This window comes from Salminus brasiliensis, chromosome 24, assembly GCF_030463535.1.
Source record: "Salminus brasiliensis chromosome 24, fSalBra1.hap2, whole genome shotgun sequence".
NCBI lineage: Eukaryota > Metazoa > Chordata > Actinopteri > Characiformes > Bryconidae > Salminus > Salminus brasiliensis.
This window is the reverse complement of record NC_132901.1, coordinates 20,799,747-20,822,110: the sequence shown is the minus strand read 5'-3', so window position 1 is coordinate 20,822,110 and position 22,364 is coordinate 20,799,747. Positions and strand designations below refer to the sequence as shown.

Genomic DNA, 22,364 nt, shown 5'->3' with positions numbered 1-22,364 from the left:
TGCTTTATTAATACACACCATGGACATAATCCCCAGGTGATTAGTTTATTTTCCTCCTCTGGGCAATGCACATTTCACTTAAGAGTAAGACCATCAGAAATAACAAGCCATGTCTGATCTAGTGAAGAATGGAAAATTAATCAAGGTAGTAAGTGTCTTTTATGAATTATGAAAGGAATGGATTTGGGCTGGAGATTATTTGCTACCTTTATTATGAAATGTTTATTGTAAATATAGATTTATATTATTTAATTAGATTTTTATTTTAAGACAGCTGCCACTTTTCATACTTCACTTTAAGTCACATTTTTTAATTGTTTAATGTTATATTGATTTTTTTTCCATAATAAACGTAGAGACCATAAGGTATTTTTTATTTTATATTATATTTTGTCATTTGCAAACAGTAAAATGAAAAATAATCAAATTGCAAATATATTCAATTTCTATTATCCTTTTTTATTCAGTTCCTTACATTAATTAACCGTCTGAATATAAAGCATTTTGGATATTTTGGATCTTTAATTTTATTATGACTTAATTCTTAATGTTAGCGCTACCTTTTAACGCCAACTTACTAAGAGTAATTTTCAAATTACAGAGATGTAGAGTACTGAATTCCATCAGGATGCATGGTTTCAAAGATAACTCAATAAATGAACACATTAAATTATTAAATATAATTATTTTGTAATTAGTGTACATGCTGATGCATCAGGAAGTTTGCTGATATTAGTAAATATGTCTGGGACCAATATTATTCATCAGTCAACATGTTTTTGTTTAGAGAAACCAAGAAAATAATGTGAAAAATGTTGAATATTCACTGAAAAAATAGTATTAGTAGTATCTATATTTTCTGATTAATTGTTGTTAGCCTTCCTATTTATGGTCTCTGCTCGTCTCCTCATTGTCTGATTCTTGGTTTTGCCCTTTTGCTTTGTTTGCTTGGTTGTTTGTCTCTTTAGACTGTTGGTTTGTTTACTGGTTTTTGCCCTGGCCTTGCCCATGTCTGTTTGGGTCGCCTTGTTTATTGTGCTCTGGTTCACCTTCTGAACCAGTTAAGTTCCCACTTGCAGTTTCCCTTTTATTAAAGTATTCTCAATGTTTTACATCTGCAAGCATCTGGGTCGCCCCTCACTCAGTGTGATGGACAATGTGATTAATGGCGATTAACCATACAAAGTAATGCAATTAACCCTGTGACCTCTTTTGAACCACTGACGGTTCCTAGCTTTCCACTCCCCCCCCCCCCATACACACACTTTTATAACTTTTATAACAACCTTGCTTGGCTTTACATGTAGTTAATCCTGTAGTTAGGATGTCATTATACATGTATCTGCAGCAAAGCTGGCTTCGGACAATGCTAGGTGTGATTTTAGATATATAACATATTCAGGTATAGATCATATGATGAAAGATATACCTAAAATCAATGCATTCGTTCATGGATTTTTACATTTTTTACAAAACCGTCTTAACTCCAATTCCATCAACCTCCACCACACATTAAGTGACAGCAGCTCCTGTCTGTTTTTCTGCGAAGCATGTGGAGCTTTCGCAAACCACCTGCTGAGTCTCGATGCGCTTAGCCGAATGTGGTGAGCGCTGAGCTTAATCGTACTTAATCATGTGTGGACATGAAAACTAAACAGCTCAAACTTTCTGCAGGAGGTGCTACTTCTGCCAGTTCCACCAATTCAAGGGCTTTAAACGGCACAGATCACTGTTAGCGCTGTACGTGTGCCATCCAGGTCGTCAGATACCAAAGAACGTTATATTCAATATACATGTTTTCTAGAAGAGCTACGTTCAAGGATAGATTTGCTCACATATGAATGAGGCCCAAACATATGCGTATTGGAAATGGGGTTAGTAGCATCAGACATTGTGTTTTAGCCATGCTCAATTAGATTAGCGTCTCGGAGACCCTCCTGCGGTGGCTGCTAAGTGAGAGAGCGTGGCTAGCAGCCAGCTCCGGAGCTCACAAGTCTTGTCTGCGTGGAGCAGCGGCTTCTGCTAGCCTGTAACCAAACTGTGCACACATGCCAAGACTCAACTTAACTGGATTCCGCTAATCCTCTCTGAACACGTGTTGAAGCGGCAGACCTGGGCCAGCCAAGATGCTAAGTAGCAGGAGATGAAAGTCAGCGCTATACGGAGGTAGCGCTAATGCCCACGCTAGTGTGTTAATGAGACCGTTTCGCATGGATCAAATGAAAATACGAGATAGGCCTCGGTGCGCTTTTAGCCCTACTGGAAACTGCGCTTCATCAGTGGTCTTCTACAGTAACCTTGTCCCTGAGTCGCTAGTTCTTTCGCAAGCTCCTATTAGCTCTTGTTTTTCTTCCATTCCTGTCACTGGTCTTTTTCATTACTCCTTTGTTTAGAAGTCTCCCTGCCTGTGTCTCCTTTGCTAAGGCACCTTCTCATTTTTCAGCATTCTCCCTGACATTGTTTTTCCAACACAAATATTGACTACGTTCTCCCGCCGTCTATAAGTAGTTCCAGCTAGCCTCGGGGGAATCAATCCTTTGGCTTCTTCATGTCACATCACTCAACTCTCTGGAGAAACTATTGGACTTTATGACTTAATAGCCATAACTCAACTTTGTTAACACTTTCTGTCCAGAAGAGTAGTTTGAGAGGGGAACTGAATGAGCATGGCTCGAAGTGGTCAATACCCTGCTAGCAAAGCCATTAGTTTGATCAATATGCTGCTTTTTAGAGACCGTCTTAACATGCCAAGCTCACAAAAGCTGGGAGCGAAACCTGTTCCATTGTGTTGAATCCAGACATTTAGGTAGTGTCAGATGGTTAGCTTGGACAGTATAGATCTTTCTCAAGAGCGTACAGATACAGAGAGAGTTATGTGTGTTTCATTTGCATTTAAAGGTGTCAAATAAGGTCTTCATTGGATATTTTAAGCTATTCTTTAACATATAAATAGTAAGTATATGACTTTCTTTAGGATGACAAGTGATCAGTGTGTTTACAAGCTTATTTACCATGCTGTTATTTTGCCTCAAAAAACACCCTGGCTGAAACACACTGGCTATGGTCGAAATGGCTCCCTATTTGCGTATTAGAGCACAATTGAGAGATTTATTCCAGCCACTGAAATCTCTTACAATGCACTTGTCATTTATAGTAAACATCAGAGCTCACTACATCAGCTAAATGTGGACCAGAATGTATTGTGAGTGTCATTGCTAATCGAACTGGAGCTGGTGACATATGCTCAAAGAAGCCAGTGCTAGTTATAAGGCACTGCATGACATTTATTTCACATGATCAATTTCCCATGTAGTTCGTTAATAGGAGGCACATTTTTCTGAACAACGTAGTAATCAAAGATTATTCCATGCTTTTTTTTAAATAGTAAGCTCTGTTCATCTCACTGTGATGACTCACAGTAGCTGCATAGCCTAGCCTAGCCAAGCTTAGTTTTTAGCACTGTAACAAAAAAGTATTCCTGAGTCTAACAGTCGATGCAGTGTGGTGCTAATAAGCTGAGAAGATTGTAGTAGGGTCTGGTAGGATTAGTGTTTAGCCTAGCACCTGGCTAGCATTTCTGTGCTTCACTGGGACATTGTGCGGAGACCTGCAGAGGTGCTTCCTCCAGTTGGCCTTCTCCGATGGGTCGGAGTTACTGTTAGCTTGTAGCCTTTTCAGCCTCACTTTTATATCCTCCTGAAGCAGTTGTTGCATTTAGCCTCAAAAGGCTTTTGCTAGTAAAAAAAATGTACATTTTGAGGGTTTCAAGACTGTGATGTAACAGTTTTGGAGTTTTGGAATTGGCTTGTTTTACCGCTCTGTTTTGGTTCTGTGGGATTTTCTTTTAAAGGAGGAACAACAGTGTTTTAGGTTCTCGGTTTGTCACAACTCTTTATTATTCAGCTGTTCCAAAATAAGTACAGTTTTCCATTCTAGGGCACCTTTACTAGGTTATGTTGTGAGCCAACACACAATAATTACATATATTGGATCTAAATTGATTCCTTCAAATGTATTTTTTCCATCCCATCTCATATTTTGAGAAGACATTTACTTCATTAAAATAATCTATTCCAAACTGCTTCTTGTATTTCCATCAATCTATAGTGCTTTTAATGTCATATTTCATATTTACCATAATGTTACATTTTCCTGCCTCTTTACATTTTCTTTACTTTGCAATCTCTCTTCCTAAGAGGAAGCTTGTTGCATGAACATTTTTCCATAAACCAATCGATAATCATACATAATAATCATAATCACTGTGTTCTCCAACATAATCAATACTACAGATTTTTCACTTTTCTTTATTTATCACATAATAGATGACCACTTCCCCCATTATATGCATAATCTTATGTATAATGGAAAAGTATGTGTGTGCTAACTACTAGTTTTCAGCCCCTCCCTGCAACCTGCAACAGCCCTTATTGGATGCATTGAGAGGGCCAGTATGAAGCTTAAGTCAGAGCATACAGACTGAAACGTGCACCTTCTGCTTTACCTCAGTGCTTTAGTGCCGAGATTGGTGCATGAGAAGTTTCCCCAGTAATGAGGTTGATGGAGTGGGCTCGTTAACTGCAGCCCGGGGGGACGTGTCTGGCCCCGGGCTCCGGAGTGCCTGCCAAAAGCTGGACACTGGAACTGCCCAGCAGCTGCGGTAACTCTGGCCCGGGTCAGGGCCAGTCGTGGCATGGTGGCCAGCTCTGGTTAGCTGGCAGGCCAGAGATTTTTTAATTTCATAGAATCGTTTTAGCAAAGGGCGAGAAACTGGGCCCGCACGATGTTCAATTCAGATCGGATTATTAGGAAATTAAATGAATATTTGAAAATGAATCAAATCTTACATTTGCCCATGATTCTATTAGATTTAATTGGACCCAGTGATTCCAGGTAGGCCCACTGCAACCCTGACCAGGACTTAAGCAGATAAGATGAATGAATAAATGAATGTTAATATTAATAGAATACAGAAAAAATAAAACATTTTCTAATGATTTGAGGGAGGAATCATTTAAACGGCAGTATTTTTAATGCTTTATTATATTTGAAATGGTTTATTGTTTTTTTACTTTGGCTAAATAATCAGTGACATCTGGTCACTTCATGTAACTAGTGTACTATCTAGATTGTATCTACATGGGTAGTTAAATGCATCTCCAGTTAGTCAGACTGAAATACGATTGATGTGTGGGACATGGCAATTATTACTGGTGTTTCAGTTGTACTGGGATGGGCTTTGGTGGTTGATGCCCTCTTGGAGAGATGAATGCGTTTACATTTATATGACATGAGGCTTAAATGTGCCTTAGACCGCCTTCTGAAGTAAGTGATCAGAGTGATCAGATTTGTTGAGCATTCCTACACTTGCATTTTTTGTGGCTTGGCCTTATCCAGAAGTCCATAATCCTGATACTCAAGACGCATGAAGTGAGCAGGTGTAAACAGGGTCAGTGTGTGCTTTATTCAATTCAGTTATAATTAGCTCTTACAAGTCCAAAATCAGTGCAGTTGAACTGCCACCCCTTTCACAGTTCCTTCACAGGCCATTTGTTACCCACCATATGGAAGAAGTGAAGAGTTTCTTTTTCTCTCTATAAAAGACTTGAGCAGATTTAAGGAGATGCAAATTGCTGGAGTTTTAACCAATAGCCAGAACAAAAGCTTGAATAACTGGAGTAACAAAATCCACCAGATCGCTAAGAAGTCAGACACGATACAGCCTGTTACTGTATAGATTTTTAGGGGGTGAGGGGGATTGAAGTATGAACATTTTTATAGGTCCTTTTACTCTGGAAAAATATTTAAATAATATAATAAAATATTCTTCCATCACAATTCCTAAAAAATAGCTTATTTAGAATCCATTTAGACTAGTTTTGATAAGGCAGATAGGAAAAGATTTTGCTCCGTTTACAAGTTAATTCTTCACTCTTCCTCATTCATACTGGTTGCATTCTCTTTAGGTACAGCAATTCTCCTGTGAAGTTCTACACTTCGTCTGCTCCCACAGTACCAGAAACAGCACTGACACTCTTTGTTGAATGCACCAGAGAACCAACATAAAAGCTATACACTGATCAGCCATAACATCAGTACCCCCCCCCCCCCCCTTGTGCCCCCACAACCCTTCTGACTATTCAAGACATGGACTCCACAAGACACAAGGTGTCCTGTGGTACCTGGCACCAAGATGTTAGCAGCAGATCCTTTAAGTCCTGTAAATTGTTAGGTGACGGGGCATCCATTGATCGTATCAATGAGCCTTAGATTCACTGGTTGTCCTTTCTTGGTGCTTTTGGTAGGCACTGACCACTGCATACCTGAAAACCCCCAGAAGACCTGCCTGATGTATTGAAGGTGTTCTGGGCCAGTCGTCTAGCCATCACTTTTTGGCTCTTGTCAAAATGTCTGAAATTCTTATGCTTACCCCTTAACAGATGCCACAGTACATGAAGATTATCAATGTTTTCGACTGCACCTGTCAGTGGTGCTAATGTTATGGGTGATCAAAATCAAATGAGGTAATAGGTAGTGTCTGTGAGCAATTTGCCATATCTTAAATCAGACACGTCTTGCAGATTTGATTAGAACACAGGTAGCTGTATTGTTGTGAGTCCATTATGTTCTGCAATGCCAAGATTAGTCCAGTACAACACGGATGCTCTGCTTGGTACTTGCAAACATGTCCACTATCAAAATGACTGCTCAGATTAGTGCAAATATAAACAGTGAAATTGGTGCCTGTGTATGAATTTACTTTTAAAATGTAAAATTAAATATTAGCAACACTTCTAGTGTGTTGGAGAAGCATCCCCAGAGGATCGCCATGAAGCTTCTTGAGAAAATGCCAAGAGCATGTAAAGCTGCATCAAGGCAAAGAGAAACTTTGAGGAATCTTGAATAGAATCTAGAAGCTTTGATTAGTTTGATCACAGCATAATTAAACGTGTGTCATTTCATAAATGCCTTCACTGTTTTTCTATATTGTGCATAATATCTTCCAGGAATAGGTCTGTAACCCGTGGACCTGTTTCTTAAAGGGAGCAGTCTAATAAGCCACATATGGCTACATTATGCCAGGTTTCTGCTGGTAATGCTTTATGCTGCGATAATGAAAAATTGCATTTGGAAAATGTTTGTTTATTACATCTATGGCTTTTAAATTGCTCAATGAAGATTAATCACTTCTATTTCCTTTCCCCCAGAGTGATTAATCTTGTTTATTATCTTAATCTCCAGTTGGGTAATTTAAAAGCTTTAGCTGTGATCATTTCAGGAAGGATTTTGTAATGCGAGGGCAGTATGCTGGGCAGTTTCTGGGCAGTGCTGCTTTAACTCTGTACCCTTGTTGCTTTAACTTGAAAGAGGGTGAGATGGAGACAGAAGGCACAAGTCTGATGGCAGACGTGTCAGAATGGGCAGTCATGGTCTGAGGAGGATGAAAGCAAGGATGTCCTGAGATGACTCTGAGCGACAAGTCACTGTCACTGCCCTGCCCTGCCTAAATTAAACCATAACTATGTTTGTTTTGGGGATTAGCAGGTACCGGTGGGGTGGTAAAAAAAACAGGTGGGCCACATATGCCATAATAGGTGGCCCATAATAGGAAGCATAATGTACAAAATGATTTTCCCTCGGAAAAGGCCATTTTTATCCTGCTATGCTAGGGATGATTGTGAATTTGTAGTAAATTAAGCTTCTTTCTAAGTGATATGATTGTATATTTTTGACATTTTACAGATGATTTGGCAACACTTTGCATGGATGGTCCAATGTAGATGCTTAACTATCAAACAACTGCATGTCTCTGTAAGGGTTAAGTATAGGATTAGATGTAAGATTTAGATTAAGTTTAATGTAAGGGTCAGAGTTAGATGTAGGGTTAGATATATAGTATAGAGAATCTTTTACATACTTATATTCCTAGATATTCATTAGCTAATAGAAAGTAGACATTCAGGTGAATGTTAGTTGAATGTTAAGTGAGCATCTACGAGGCATCTATAATGGTTACTGATAATTTTGGACAGATTTCAGATTTAGAGAATTTCCCCCTTCACACAAAATGGATTTATTTATGTGTTGAGGCTAATGTAGTCAACATGCAATGAAAGCTTGTTGGCCTCACATAGACTGCATGTTTATTATTAATGTAGTTTCATAAATTATTTAATGTCATATCATCTATGAAAAAAAAATATGTATAAAATATGTATGTTATAAGAAATGAATTATGTTAAAAATTATAAATATATTTGAAATTGGCTACTTTTAAATATGAGCACTATATGGACTTTAGCCCACACCTGGCAGTAGGCATGATACCAATTGATTCAATTGGAGTCCTATTCTTTTGGCAGTACTTCTCTACAGGGACGGGACAAGCTGTGTGTGCGTCTCTCCACATCTTGATAATGTAATGGGCCTAAATGAAAGATGCTGAATGCATTCATTAGAAGAAGGGTGTCTACAAATATTTGGACATGTTGTGTACATTCAGCTATATGTCAGCATATACAAAATATATATGTGGAACATAAATGCTGGTCAATATATCAGATATGAAATAGTCACTGTCATCCAGAACGGCAACTGTATAGACCGTCTTAACTTTCAGTGGAAGCCCATGTAAATTATTTTATTCCAAGTCATTTTGGAGCATTTCTATTGGTCCATTCATCATAGAATTCAATGAAAAATTGGAGCACAAATGGAGATGTTTTGTGGGACAGCAACATACGATGATACACATACACGTGTATCATACTTAACAGCTCATATTATATAGATGGACTACAGATGAAATTCACAATTTACTGGACTTCCAATCAAATGTATGATCCATATACTTCATTATGTGTATGTGTTTATTAAATAATACTCACATATAATGTTACAATATATATGTACATATATTATGACACATCTATGCCAAAATATATAGAATATATGTGCATACATGGACATGTATCAGATTTCTGTATGTATGGGCAAGCTACATGGGTAGCTGCAGCTTGATGACTTGCAATTGTAGCTCAAGGAATTCATAAAAGCCTCCAGTGACTTAAGCTTTCTCCAGTCTCTAAAAAAAAGGCATGAGAACTATGTCTTCTGTGTGTGTGTGTCTGTGTACACACACAGAGTGTGGGCCAGGACATCATGGGCGTGTTCGTGTTAAACGAGCCTAATTAAAAACTTCAAAGAGCCGCACTATCACTATGGCTGTGAAGTGGGGATAAGAGTGGCCAGGCAAATTTAAATGACTGGCACAGTCCACCAACTTGGTCCACTGCACTAAACTACGGCTGGCTGAACTGCAGCCTGTTCGGAAGCATTTGCTGCAGAAATTAAGCTTGTGCCATGCCAATAAATGCAACAAAACACAACACAATAAATGAATGCATTATGAGGGGCAATGGGGAAGAAAACAAACACTGCTAGGCTATGAATACAAAAGTCCCTGTCACCAGTAGAGCACCATAGGCAAGAAAGTCCACCATGCTGAAAATAACACCGGAATGGAAAGGGGGAACTGTAGCAGTTGATGTTTCATTTAGATGGGTGATTCTATCGAATTTGGTGCCATTTTACACATAAAACTCTTTAAAACCTTAACAGTGCCTTAGAATACATTTATTGAGTATGCAAGTTGTTGTTCTACGACATATATACAAGTTATACAAGTTATAAGTACCACCCTGTTAACTTACCGCAGATGATAAGCACTATTACCTTATTTACCTTACAGATGCCAGCTAGCATGGCATAGCTTTGTTTTTCAGCACTGTAACATTGCCAGTGTCCACTCAGTGTCCTCTCAGTGTCCTCTTGACGTGGTGTGCTGAAGAACTAGCTGAAGAGATTGCAGCCAGGTTAGCTTTAAGCCTACTTGCATGTCACATGCTTGTTTCCCTGGCTTTGGCCTTATCTTGCAGCACTGTGGAGTTCCTCTTCTGTCTGACGGTTAGCTCTAGTCTAAGGTAGTCCAGTTTGTATTCGAGGGAGCAGACCAGCAGATCAGCTACAGATTTAGCCTGTCACTGATTCCCACTCATATCCCTGGCTTTAGCTTGCTCGCCAGCCAAGTCTGAGCTTCTCTTCTGCGGACACCGGCACCTGAAAAGCTGTGATCACAAGGCCTGGTAATGTAGCAATGTAGCTGCTCTTCACTATCAACACCACAACTAGACTAAACTTAGCGCACATTTTCCAGCTCTGTTTTGGCTATCCTGGCTTTTCCTTTAAATGACGAGGTTCTCTGTTTGCACTTCTATGTACTGAACTCTCATTATTCAACTATGTCTGGATAAATAAACTTGTCTGTTCTATGACCCCTCGATTGAGGGTAAATCAGGGTTAATTAAGAATTTTTTCCCATAGATTTTTTCCTTTTTCCCAAAGAAAATATGTTAACGCACCTCAAGAACAGGATCTCATTTTGCCAGATATTACAGAAAATGTTCAAAATCTGGTCTCCTTACTCTTTATTCAGTCATCATGTCTTTGTCCATAACAATCTGCACTTAACACTACACTAAGAGATCTAAACGTGGGCCTGAATCATCGATTGGTCCAGTCAGTGAGATTAGCTCTGTATTCAGATTAGCTCTCACACATCTTATCACTTATCACAAGCACAAGGTAACACAATCAGCTTATATTTACACCACATTGGAAGATGAAAACATGACTCACTTTGATAAAACCAAATATCTATGCATCACCTCCCACATTCTGTGTTCCTCCTGCAAGGTCAACTTGCTGCTGGCATCATCCATCAACTCCTATAACAGGGACAAAGGAGGCATATAATCCGCTAGATGTTTTCCACAAAGGAGCAGCAGCATCTCCTCTCCACCGTAGTGCCTTTGGTGGTAATATCGAAGTAATCATGAGTGTTCTGTTCTGTTCTAAACCAGACATTTCTGAGATCAAATTAAACCTGAATTCTCTACTGGCAGTCACACTGAGCAAGCTTCAGCACCGCGCTCTACAGAAAGATCATTAATGCAGTTTGAGCTAACACCAGTTTTAAAAAAACCGCACATAAAAGAAAGCCAACTTTAGCTTGTGTGAAATTTAAGATAGATAAATGTAAATATTGTTATAATTTCCCTCCCTAGTCCATACATGGAAACTGAGCTGCGAACATGGCCTGCTTTGAATTTGCTGTTTGTTGTCACTGAAGTTAAGACTGTACCAAGGCGTTAACATGTTCCCACCTTTTCAGCCTACAGCAGTGAAATATGGCCAAATGAAGAATTTAAATATATGACATATAATAGAATAAATATATACAGCATATATTGGTCACATATTGAAATGTATGTAAAATTAGCCAACTGAATCCAAATGGGCCATTATTAAATTAGACATACGGTATATTCAGCTCTCTAAAACTGTAACTTTACAAGAGAAGGAAAAAATATATATTTTCAGCAAAAGAAAATGGAAAAGATTATATTCAAATTTTCCAATTTTGGAGCATTTCTATTGGTCCATTCTTCATGTATCACATTTCATATTTGCTAGTTTAAAGAACAACTGCAAAAAGATCAAAATATTATGCATATGTGACCAATACCAATTCATATCTCTATAAAATCTATATGAAAAAACATGTATCTCCAAAAAGGTGATTTTGCAGGAGAAGGCAAAAATTTTCTTAATGTTGAATGGAAGTCAATGTAAAATACTAGTTTATTAATAAGTAATTTCTATTGGTCCATTCATCCAGAATTATGTATACACTGTATAGAGCAGCTACAGGATTCAAACCATGGTAAAAACTGAAAACGGACAAAAATGGAGATACCTGTTTTTTTTTTTTACATATATGTCCAATTCTTCATGATATATCCATATATAAGATTTATTCATGAGACAAATCAGCTTTATCTATATCAGTCATACTTATAGCCTATGTATATCAGACACACCAAAAGCTGGTTTGATCATAAGGGGTAAAATGAGGAAAATGATAATATAAACAATTGTTTATCGCACGTTTCGGCACTTAAATTTGCCCATAATGTGGCACATGAGATACAGTAAGATACAGACATTAAAGCAATTTTCATTTTAAATATTTGATAAACACTCGCATTTAAAGTCTAGATCTCCAACTAAACTCAACATACTGAGAAACATGTTTGTAATTGAAGTGTTTAGGTGAACACTGGAGCACGACCATGATGCAATACATCAACCTTATGGTCAGTGGTACTGAGACACTGCCATTGACTTTCTCTGCTGATTTCTACATTAATGCATCAGCTGGATCCTGTCTTTTCATTGTCCAGGAATGGTCTTAGTCACGGAGCCCATCAAAGTCAGAAGGGAGGTCACGTACTTGTTCTTTAATTATGCATTTCCTTCAAATGTGTCAGCCAGTGGCCTAACGCTCTCGGATTAAAGCTGACATTCTGACACTCATAGTCATTGTTTCATTTCAGATCCAATGTGCTTCATTACAGAGCTAAAGTGACAAAAACTGTGTTAACCCCTTAACACTCCAAGAGCCCTATCTTACACCCTGCGCAAGGCGTAACGCCATGCTCATTATCTTACTAATTGAAATTAATTGAAACTAATTGAAAACCACCTAGACAGACGTCAACAGTCAGACATTCATTGCTATCTTGTCAACACAGGCGTGTGCCCAACGCGCGTACATCCCCGCTCTCCACCATTGAAATAGCAATCCACTAAAGTCAGACCGCACCTGGGTCTTAAAGGGAATAGCGAGTGACATGCTGATTGGTTTATCGCACGTTACGCCCAAAATACACTAAAAGACTTAGTACTTGTGCGTTTCGGGCCAAGCAAGACAAACTTTTCCCATTGTTACGGTAGCAAAGACACACTGTAAGGGCCGCAAGGCTTATAACACATGTACATTTACATTTATGGCATTTAGCTGACGCTCTTATCCAGAGGTGAGCCAATGTAGTGTTGGGAGTCTTGCCCAAGGATTCTCATTGGTGCAGCGCAGCATAGTCACCCAGACCGGGAATCAAACCCCAGTCTCCCACATGGTGTGGTAGATCACTGGCAGGTAGTGCTGTTATCTATTGCGCCATACCAACCACATGCATGGCGTGTTACTACAGTAACTACAGTAGAAAGGCTATTTTTTTGGTTGTAGAAGTTTGTAATAATGCTTTCAGTTTGTAATAATGCTTTTCGACCCGTTGGCGGGTGATGTTCATGCTAATCTCTTCATCTATCATATTTGTAGCTTACAGTTGTTAACCATGGTTAATAATGTTGCTGCATTTCTCTGTTCTTAGAAAGGAGCAGGAAACCTATTGACTCAAGGCTCGCTTTTAATACAAGCCAGTGAGATAATTATACAACTGTAGTACTTATTAGCTTAGACTGCTTACCTTGCAAGTGTTTCAATGCTGAGGCAAAGGTAGCTTTTGCGCTTTTGAATCTACTCTTTAGCCTTAGTTTATTTGCAAAGCTGAAATTGTTAGTTTATTTTGTTTATGCCACAGACTACTTTTTGTACCATGCTTATGCTTCACACTTCAGTCATGTCCCATCACACTGTTGCCTTTACCACACAAAAAGTGAGCATGAGTGGAAGACAGGCATGAAAGACCTTATATTGGTGCAGTTAGTAAGCTAGCTAGCAAGGCCAGTTATCAGTTATTAGGGCTTATATATATATATATATATATATATATATATATATATATATATATATATATATATATATATATATATATATATAAGAGCACATCAGCATAGGGATGGCTTATGTAGAGCTGAGCTTAGCCGAGAGCTAACCTATGACTGTAGGGTCTGGGGGAGAGCAGCAACTTCATGATTCAATTTGTATCACAATGATTTGATGACAAAATGCTTTTTGGACAATGTTTTCCTTAAAATTGATTTTAAGACCCACATATAGCACATTAGCATAATCTGCTAAGCATTAACAGCTCTATGACATCACATCCATTAACTAGATTTTGTCTGTGGAGGAATAGCTAACACTAGTGACCAACTAGCAAGGTTCAAATGAATGAAAATGCTAATGTGGGTCACTGCCCCTAGCCCATGTGTGGGGATCTCTGTGGTTGAGCTTTGAAGGTGATAAAATTAGCATTTTGAAACTTCAGTGCTGTTAAATCAGCTCGAAACAGCTAGTTCACATCTCAGAGCTCACCAACCCTGAACCTGATGTTTAGTTTACTATGATTTCCTTGAAATGAACGTGTTTGCTGGAAAACCCTCACAGTGCATACAACAATAGAGACAGCATGATTGGGAATTTCCCCACTGCGGGACTAATAAAGGACTATCTTATCTTATCTTATCTTATCCTTTCTTCATAGAAATAAACATGATAGTACACAAGAGGCCCCGATTCCGTATCCTCATCCATTTTACTACAGCTAGCATGGAAGTGCAGCTAAAGGGGCAAAGAGTCTGAATGTATGGCTGATAATGCATTAGGGTTCATGTCTAATTACAAAAATACAAAGTAATATAAAATCTCATGTTTATAAGCTGAAATGCGTTTGCCCCTCCCCACAGTAAGCGCTTCTGTTTGTCTGCTAGATCCAGGGTTTGGATTTGGATGTACACAGAATGTCAAGTCGAACTGTTGCTGTTTAGCCAGTTGAAGTGCAGTGTGTTAGACATCAGCTCCTTGGGGAAGGATTATAATACTTACAAAACCACTTGAAAATGAGTGGGTCTCTGTACGTTACTATGACAATAGAGCTGTTTCTGTGGCCCAAAGGGGGGTGGGTCACGGTTTGGTGGGCGTTGTTTGTTTGTATTGCTCTCTGTTTCATGATTCTCTCTTGCTGTCTCTCTATCTCTCTGTCTCTCTCACTCTGACAATGAAAACAATGAAAACTGTGTGCTGTTACTAACTCTATCTATATCCATATAACTGTGACAGCATGTAACTATGTGATGTTACTTGCTATCACCATTAGCTGCTGTAATAATAATAATAATAATAATACTTTCACTAAATAGGTGCCTTGCTGTTTATATCGTTGCTGTCCAATGAAAAACATGTATCTTCACAATGGTGACTTTACAGAAGCCGGCCGAACTTGGTCAATGTAAAATAAGAGTAATTTAGAGCAGTGAACAATTTCCACAACATTCCTAAATTTCATTGACAATCAATGTAAAAAGATTTTACTCCAGTAATATTTGGACTGTTTCTGTTGGTCCATTCATCATGAAATTTCCGCACAACTTTTGGCTTTTAAAACGACGTGAAAAACTGTAAAATTGAGACAGATGACTGCTGGAAATGTAAGGTTTTTATTCGGAGAGTGATGGTATATCGAGTGTGGAGTAAACAGGTACATTTGAAACATTGTTTTTCCATAATAGAGCACTTTAAATTAAAATAATAAAAATAACATTAATAAACATTTTTTTCAATTTTTTTATTATTATCCCATAAATTCAACTATTGTGGAATACACTGTTTGTGCTGAATGTACCCAAAACAGCCATGTGCCATTTTACCAACCTCTGTTTATCCCTATTAAATCAAGCTTGCTTTTGTTGCTGTACCTATATAGTGTTGAGCCCCAGTCAAAGTTAGGAATGAATGCACATGGGTAATAAAAAGAGAATGAGCTGCTACACTGAGCCACAAAATGTACCTTTTGATTCTGCTCCATTATGATGGACGTCAGTCATCGCTTTGTCAAAGGCAGCCATTACAGCACTCATAGTCTACATTTTCCTTGCATGTTATTTTCCCCCTGAGACTCAATTATGATTTCTGTGGTTTTATGCACAAAAAAAAACAATCAAAATGTATTTTTACTTCCCTGTTTTCCGACCTCTCTTCCTTCATCCTAATGTACTGAATGTGCCTGATAGATGTGAACCACTGCTACTAGCTGTTCTGCATTTTGCCTCATTGTAAAAGCAGTGTAAGGTGAAACACTCAGTGTGAAAACTTTACTGTGCATGGGTGGTTCTAATAGGTGGATATAATATGTGAGTGAAATTGCAGATTTTTGCAGGTTCAATATGTTTTGACATGTTTAAAACTTTTATTCCCCCAAAATGATGAAAAATGATTGAAAATTCTGCTTTCCATTATATCAGTCCTTTAAGAGAAGCCATCAGAAAGGAGCCAAACCTCACTTTTAATACAAGCCAATGTGATGATTCTGCAGTTTCACTTCTTATTAGCTTGTAAACGCTTCAATGCTGAGGTAAAAGTAGCTTTTTGTGCTATGGAATCTACTCTTTCTCATAATTTTCAACAAACCTTAAGTATGTTTATTTAGATTATTTTGTTTACGCTACAGACTACTATTTATACCTCTCACTTTCATTGTAAAGCCTTCGTCACCCTGGATATTTGAGTTGGCGTCGCCACGCAAAATGTGGGCATGCCTGGCAGACTGGCATCAAAGACCTTATATTGGTGCAGGTAGCAAGCTAGCTAGCTGGCAAGTTATCAGTTAGCAAGCTATACCTGCAAAGGCACACCGAGTCATAGCAAAGATATTGTGGTTGGTGTGGTGCAACAGACAACCACACTACCTGCCAGTGAGCTACCACACCATGTGGGAGACTGGGGTGCGTTTCCCGGTCTGGGTGACCATTAATGTAATGTAGATAAATGCTGTATTAGTGGAATAGGGATGACAGCTGAGCTAACCTAGCACTGTAAGCACTGGGGGTTAGCAGCAACTTCAGGATTCAATTTTAATCACAATATTTGACGATTACATGCAACAGATTTTAAAACCCACATACAGCACAGTTGCATCACCTGCTAAGTATAGCTGAAATTGCAGGTTTTGGCAGATTCGATGTTGTGACATGCTTAAAACCACACAAGAAAACTTTTATTCCAACAAAAATGATGTAAAATTCTGCTTTCCATGATATCAGCCATTTAAGAGAAACAAAAAGACTTAAGTAATAAATGCACAATGTTTACTAACATTGGATTAAATATACAGATCTTAAGGATACACAGAAAGGATATGAAAGGCAAAACTCTACAGTGGCTAGCAGCAGAGCATATGAATCAGCATCCTGACCCTGACTGTCTCTCTGTAGCCTTTGCAGTCCAGTCATGACCACAAGCCTTCACTGTGCTGCAGATTGGGAATTAACCAGGGTCACTCTCAGTAAAAAGGCACTGAAAGATTTAGACCTGGGTGAGAATTTAAGTGAAAGCGCGAAGTGGCTTTCGTCCTAAAGACGGTAGTGGTGCTACAAAGCGCCAGGCCTGCTGAAATTACAGCCGGAGCACCCTCCTCTTAGTGTTTATTTATTTATTTTTTTCTTTCAGTGGGCATTTTTTCTGGCAACGGCTGAGGAAACAGAGGGAGATTTAGAGCATGTCAGCGGAAGACAGCAAATTACTCCCAGTTTACATCGCTGCGGTTCGATACGTGAAGCTCGGACATGATTAAGAAAAACCACGACACGTGCTGCAGCCCTCAGTCAATACCCAGAGTGACTCCGCCATCGATTCAAAACACTAATTAAACATATTTTCGTCTGCATCGACTCCTCCATTGACTGCTTTTATTTTTAAAGCCACCCGTGTATCAACTGCAATTATAGGCCCATTAAAGTGCCTTTTCTTCTCCAGCTTGTATTGATTAACAAGCCAGGTCACAAGACTGATCCAGTCAATTCTTTCACGATTCTGTAGGATTTGTCATGAGGTCATGCCACGAAGATTTTCACCATGGTACGACTCGATTATTCTGGAACTATCCAGAAGTAATTTTAAGTGTACAGTGAATACACAAACGTACCACACTGAACTAATCAAAGAGAAAACGGTCAATGGAGCGGTATATGCTAATTAGCTTGGGTGTTACATACAGTGCTCATAGAAATTAGTGCAGTAGCAGTATTGGGCTTCCCATCATTTCTAAGTGTTCTTTTTCCTGGGTGGAATTAGCGTACAACATCTTTAATATAATCAAACATACAGTGTAAATACTACACATAAACCCACTCTAAAAATAATGATAATAATTATATAGAAGACCATTCAGGTTTGACCATTAGGGTTGGACACAAAATAAAATTTGTCTTCGTATTTAACCCAGCCGAGCACTGAACACACACATATATATACACACACTAGTGATCAAACACACAGTGACCGTAAGTACAGACATGCTACGGGGGCAGAGAGGGTTAAGGGCCTTGCTCAAAAGTCCAACAGTGGCATCTTACCGAGTCAGGGTATCTGGCCCACAACCCTGTCATCAATAGCCTGATGCTCTAACCACTGAACCACCACTGCCCCTAATCAGTGGGGCTGAATGTTCCAGAATGTATTTTTACTTGCCAAGGCTTAATGTACTGTTAGTGATCACTGAACAGTGTATCAACTGTTAAGCATGGTGGTGGTAGTAATGTCCTCTAGGGCTGTTTGAGAACTGGTACATAGCACAAAGTGGATGAAACAGTGAATTTAGCTAGATGGTAGAAGCTTGGACACAATATTGCCATGACAAGTGTGGGTCTGGATGATACTGTATGTGTAAATATATTGTTTCTGTGACTTTACAAAACAATGTTTTATAAGGGGTGTTTAGCAACTTTGGTACATTTTTACATTATGAGTGATGAGTCATATTTTGGACCATTTAAAAAGTAAAAGTAAAATGGTAATAAGTGGCGTTTTAACTTTTCATATTTCAATTTTTGTTTTTGTAATGACCGAGTATTTGGTCAACATCAGTCAACATCTAGTCTTTGTCATTGTCTTTTTTTCCATTTTTACCAAAATACTCATCACATGATCCCATATCTAAGGGAGAGTGAAGGCAAGCATGCGCTTCCTCTGATTCACATAAGTGCATGAGCCAACATGATGCACATTAGCCAATCTATATTTATTATTCTCTTTTGGACTCCCTACCTGGTATCGAACTTGTGATCTGCACTTGGGAACCCGTATTCAGTGTATTTTTATATATAAAGTCTTGACTTGTTCCAAAATGATCAAATCAAGCCACTAAGATTTCACTGAATCATTTCCTAAAGCATCGTTATTGTAACTGTAACAGAATCCATGTGAAATGAGAGATTCATACCACTGACACATAACAGATAACGGCCACAAAAACCAACATTGTAAAATCAGTGCAGTTCAGTGCAGGCATCACCATCAAATGTCCATGTTTACTATTGTTTCCCAGCCTCCTGATTTGTCCTTCCGTCCACAGGGACCATCTCAGTCAACACCATCCGGACCCCCTACCAGGCCCCAGGAGAGAGCGAGATCTTAGACCTGGATGACAACCTCTATCTGGGAGGCCTGCCTGAGAACAGGGCTGGCCTGGTTTTCCCCACCGAAGTCTGGACAGCCCTGCTGAACTACGGCTTTGTGGGCTGTGTGCGGGACCTTTTCATCGACGGCCAGAGCAAGGATGTGCGACGCATGGCTGAGTCGCAGAAGGCAACGGGGGTCAAACCTTCCTGCTCGAAAGAGGCACCCAAGCAGTGCATCAGCAACCCCTGCCTGAACAACGGAGTCTGCAGGGAGGGCTGGAATCGCTATGTGTGTGACTGCTCTGGAACCGGTTTCCTGGGTCGCTCCTGTGAAAGAGGTATGCCTTTCTGTCTCTTTTCCTCTTCCAGCTTTTGTTGTCATTTTTTTTTCTTTTAAAGTGTAGCAGTTCAGCAAATACAGTGCATCCGGAAAGTATTCACAGCACTTCACTTTTTCCACATTTTGTTAGGTTACAGCCTTATTCCAAATTGTATTAAATTAATCTCTTTCCTCAAAATTCTACACAAAATACCCCATTATGACCATGTGAAAAAAGTTTTCTTGAGAGTTCTGAAAATGTATTAAAAATAAAAAACTAAGAAATCACATTTACGTAAGTATTCACAGCCTTCGCCACGAAGCTCAAAATTGAGCTCAGGTGCATCCTGTTTCCACTGATCATCCTTGAGATGTTTCTACAGCTTAAATGGAGTCCCCCTGTGGTAAATCCAGTTGATTGGACATGATTTGGAAAGGCACACACCTGTCTATATAAGGTCCCACAGTTGACTGCATGTCAGAGCGCAAACACCAAGCATGAAGTCAAAGGAATTGTCTGTAGACCTCCGAGACAAAATAGTCTCGAGGCACAAATCTGGGGAAGGATACAGAAAAATTTCTGCTGCTTTGAAGGTCCCAATGAGCACAGTGGCCTCCATCATCCGTAAATGGAAGAAGTTTGGAACCACCAGGACTCTTCCTAGAGCTGGCCGGCCATCTAAATTGAGCGATCGGGGGAGAAGGGCCTTGGTCAGGGAGGTGACCAAGAACCCAATGGTCACTCTGTCAGAGCTCCAGCGTTCCTCCGTGGAGAGAGGAGAACCTTGCAGAAGGACAACCATCTCTGCAGCAATCCACCAATCAGGCTTGTATGGCAGAGTGGCCAGGCGAAAGCCACTCCTTAGTAAAAGGCACAAGGCAGCCCGTCTGGAATTTGCCAAAAGGCACCTGAAGGACTCTCAGACCATGAGAAACAAAATTCTCTGGTCTGATGAGACAAAGATTGAACTCTTTGGTGTGAATGCCAGGCGTCATGTTTGGAGGAAACCAGGCACTGCTCATCACGAGGCCAATACCATCCCTACAGTCAAGCATGGTGGTGGCAGCATCATGCTATGGGGATGTTTTTCAGCAGCAGGAACTGCCAGACTAGTCAGGATAGAGGGAAAGATGAATGCAGCAATGTACAGAGACATCCTGGATGAAAACCTACTCCATAGCGCTCTTGACCTCAGACTGGGGCGACGGTTAATTTTTCAGCAGGACAACGACCCGAAGCACACAGCCAAGATCTCAAAGGAGTGGCTTCAGGACCACTCTGTGAATGTCCTGGAGTGGCCCAGCCAGAGCCCAGACTTGAATCCGATTGAACATCTCTGGAGAGATCTGAAAATGGCTGTGCACAGACGTCTCCCATCCAACCTGATGGAGCTTCAGAGGTACTGCAAAGAAGAATGGGCAAAACTGCCTAAAGAGAGGTGTGCCAAGCTTGTGGCATCATATTCAAAAAGACTTGAGGCTGTAGTTGCTGCCAAGGGTGGTTCTACAAAGTATTAAGCAAAGGCTGTGAATACTTATGTAAATATGATTTCTTTGTTTTTTAATTTTAATAAATTTTCAGAACTCTCAAGAAAACTTTTTTCACATGGTCATAATGGGGTATTTTGTGTAGAATTTTGAGGAAAGAGATTAATTTAATACAATTTGGAATAAGGCTGTAACCTAACAAAATGTGGAAAAAGTGAAGCGCTGTGAATACTTTCCGGATGCACTGTATCCACGAGAGCGTGAGTGAGGTCAGGAGGTTAGACGATCACCATCCCACCTCATCCTCAACTCCCCAACTCACCCCAAAAGTATTAGATGGAGCACCAACCATCATTCCAGAGAACACAGTTAGTTCCACTGCTCCACAGCTCAGTGCTGGTGGGCTTTATACCCCTCTAGCCCACACCTGGCCTTAGGCCGATAGGTTCATGTTCATCGGCTCTAGAGAGTCCTGTTCTATTGTGAGCATTTGCACATCTGTGTCAGCAATGGGTGCAACTTAAAGTAGCTGAATGCATTTGTTAGAAGGGGCGGCCACAAACTTTTGGACACATTGTGTAGCTACTTTGGAGTTACATGTAAATTTTCCATTCGACTTGTTAGCTGCATTAGCCGGTATGGGCCAACAGTGGGAGCAGTGTAAGTTTCAGGTGTGTGGAAGTTTTCCGCAGTGCTGGCGTGTTTAGCCCGGATGTTTTGCAACGCTTCACTCAATGTCAGCTTATGTAGCGGTTTTAGAGCCTTCTCTCTGGCGTCCTGGTGTTTTTCGGGGGGGAGGCGTCGGATTTGAGCATGGGGAGAGACGTGGATGTAATTGACATCAAAGGGAGCGTAAAATGAGAAGAGCTTAAAACATATTACACATGCCGCAGATTTCAAGTGCTTTGTCATAAGAGACCACCCTTTTGGTGAAAAGACCCAAGCAAGCATGAGGTTTACAAACGGCCCCCTTCTGTTTGCTCAGGGAAAGATTTGCGTTGTGTTCCATCAGAGAAGTTTTTCCACCAAACTGCCCTTGTGGACACTTTGTAGAAGGATTCAGTCATTCTGAGCGGACTGACTGTTTCTGCAGGGCTGTGCCGGGGTCACTCAGTGTATAGATAGACTAGCATTCAACAAGCTGGATTCACTGGTCACTTATTAAGACATCTTTACGCAGTTAACATGTCCACACAGGGTCCCACCAGGGTTGCACCAGTTGTCAGTGATGAGACCAGCAGGGGTTAAACATGGGGCCCATCTGGGTTGTACACTGCACATGGGGCCTAGATGGGCA

At 39.9% G+C, this 22,364-nt stretch overlaps 1 protein-coding gene across 20 annotated transcripts in view; it reads left to right on the top strand.

The window, feature by feature from the left end:
- Positions 1-22,364, top strand: part of LOC140547029 (neurexin-1a-like) — a 495,217-nt gene that overhangs the window by 175,210 nt on the left and 297,643 nt on the right. For all 20 annotated transcript variants that reach the window (XM_072670538.1, XM_072670515.1, XM_072670531.1 and 17 more), the window contains one exon: positions 19,215-19,598. In XM_072670538.1, the coding sequence (XP_072526639.1) occupies positions 19,215-19,598 (384 nt within the window). The remainder of the gene's footprint in view (positions 1-19,214; positions 19,599-22,364) is intronic.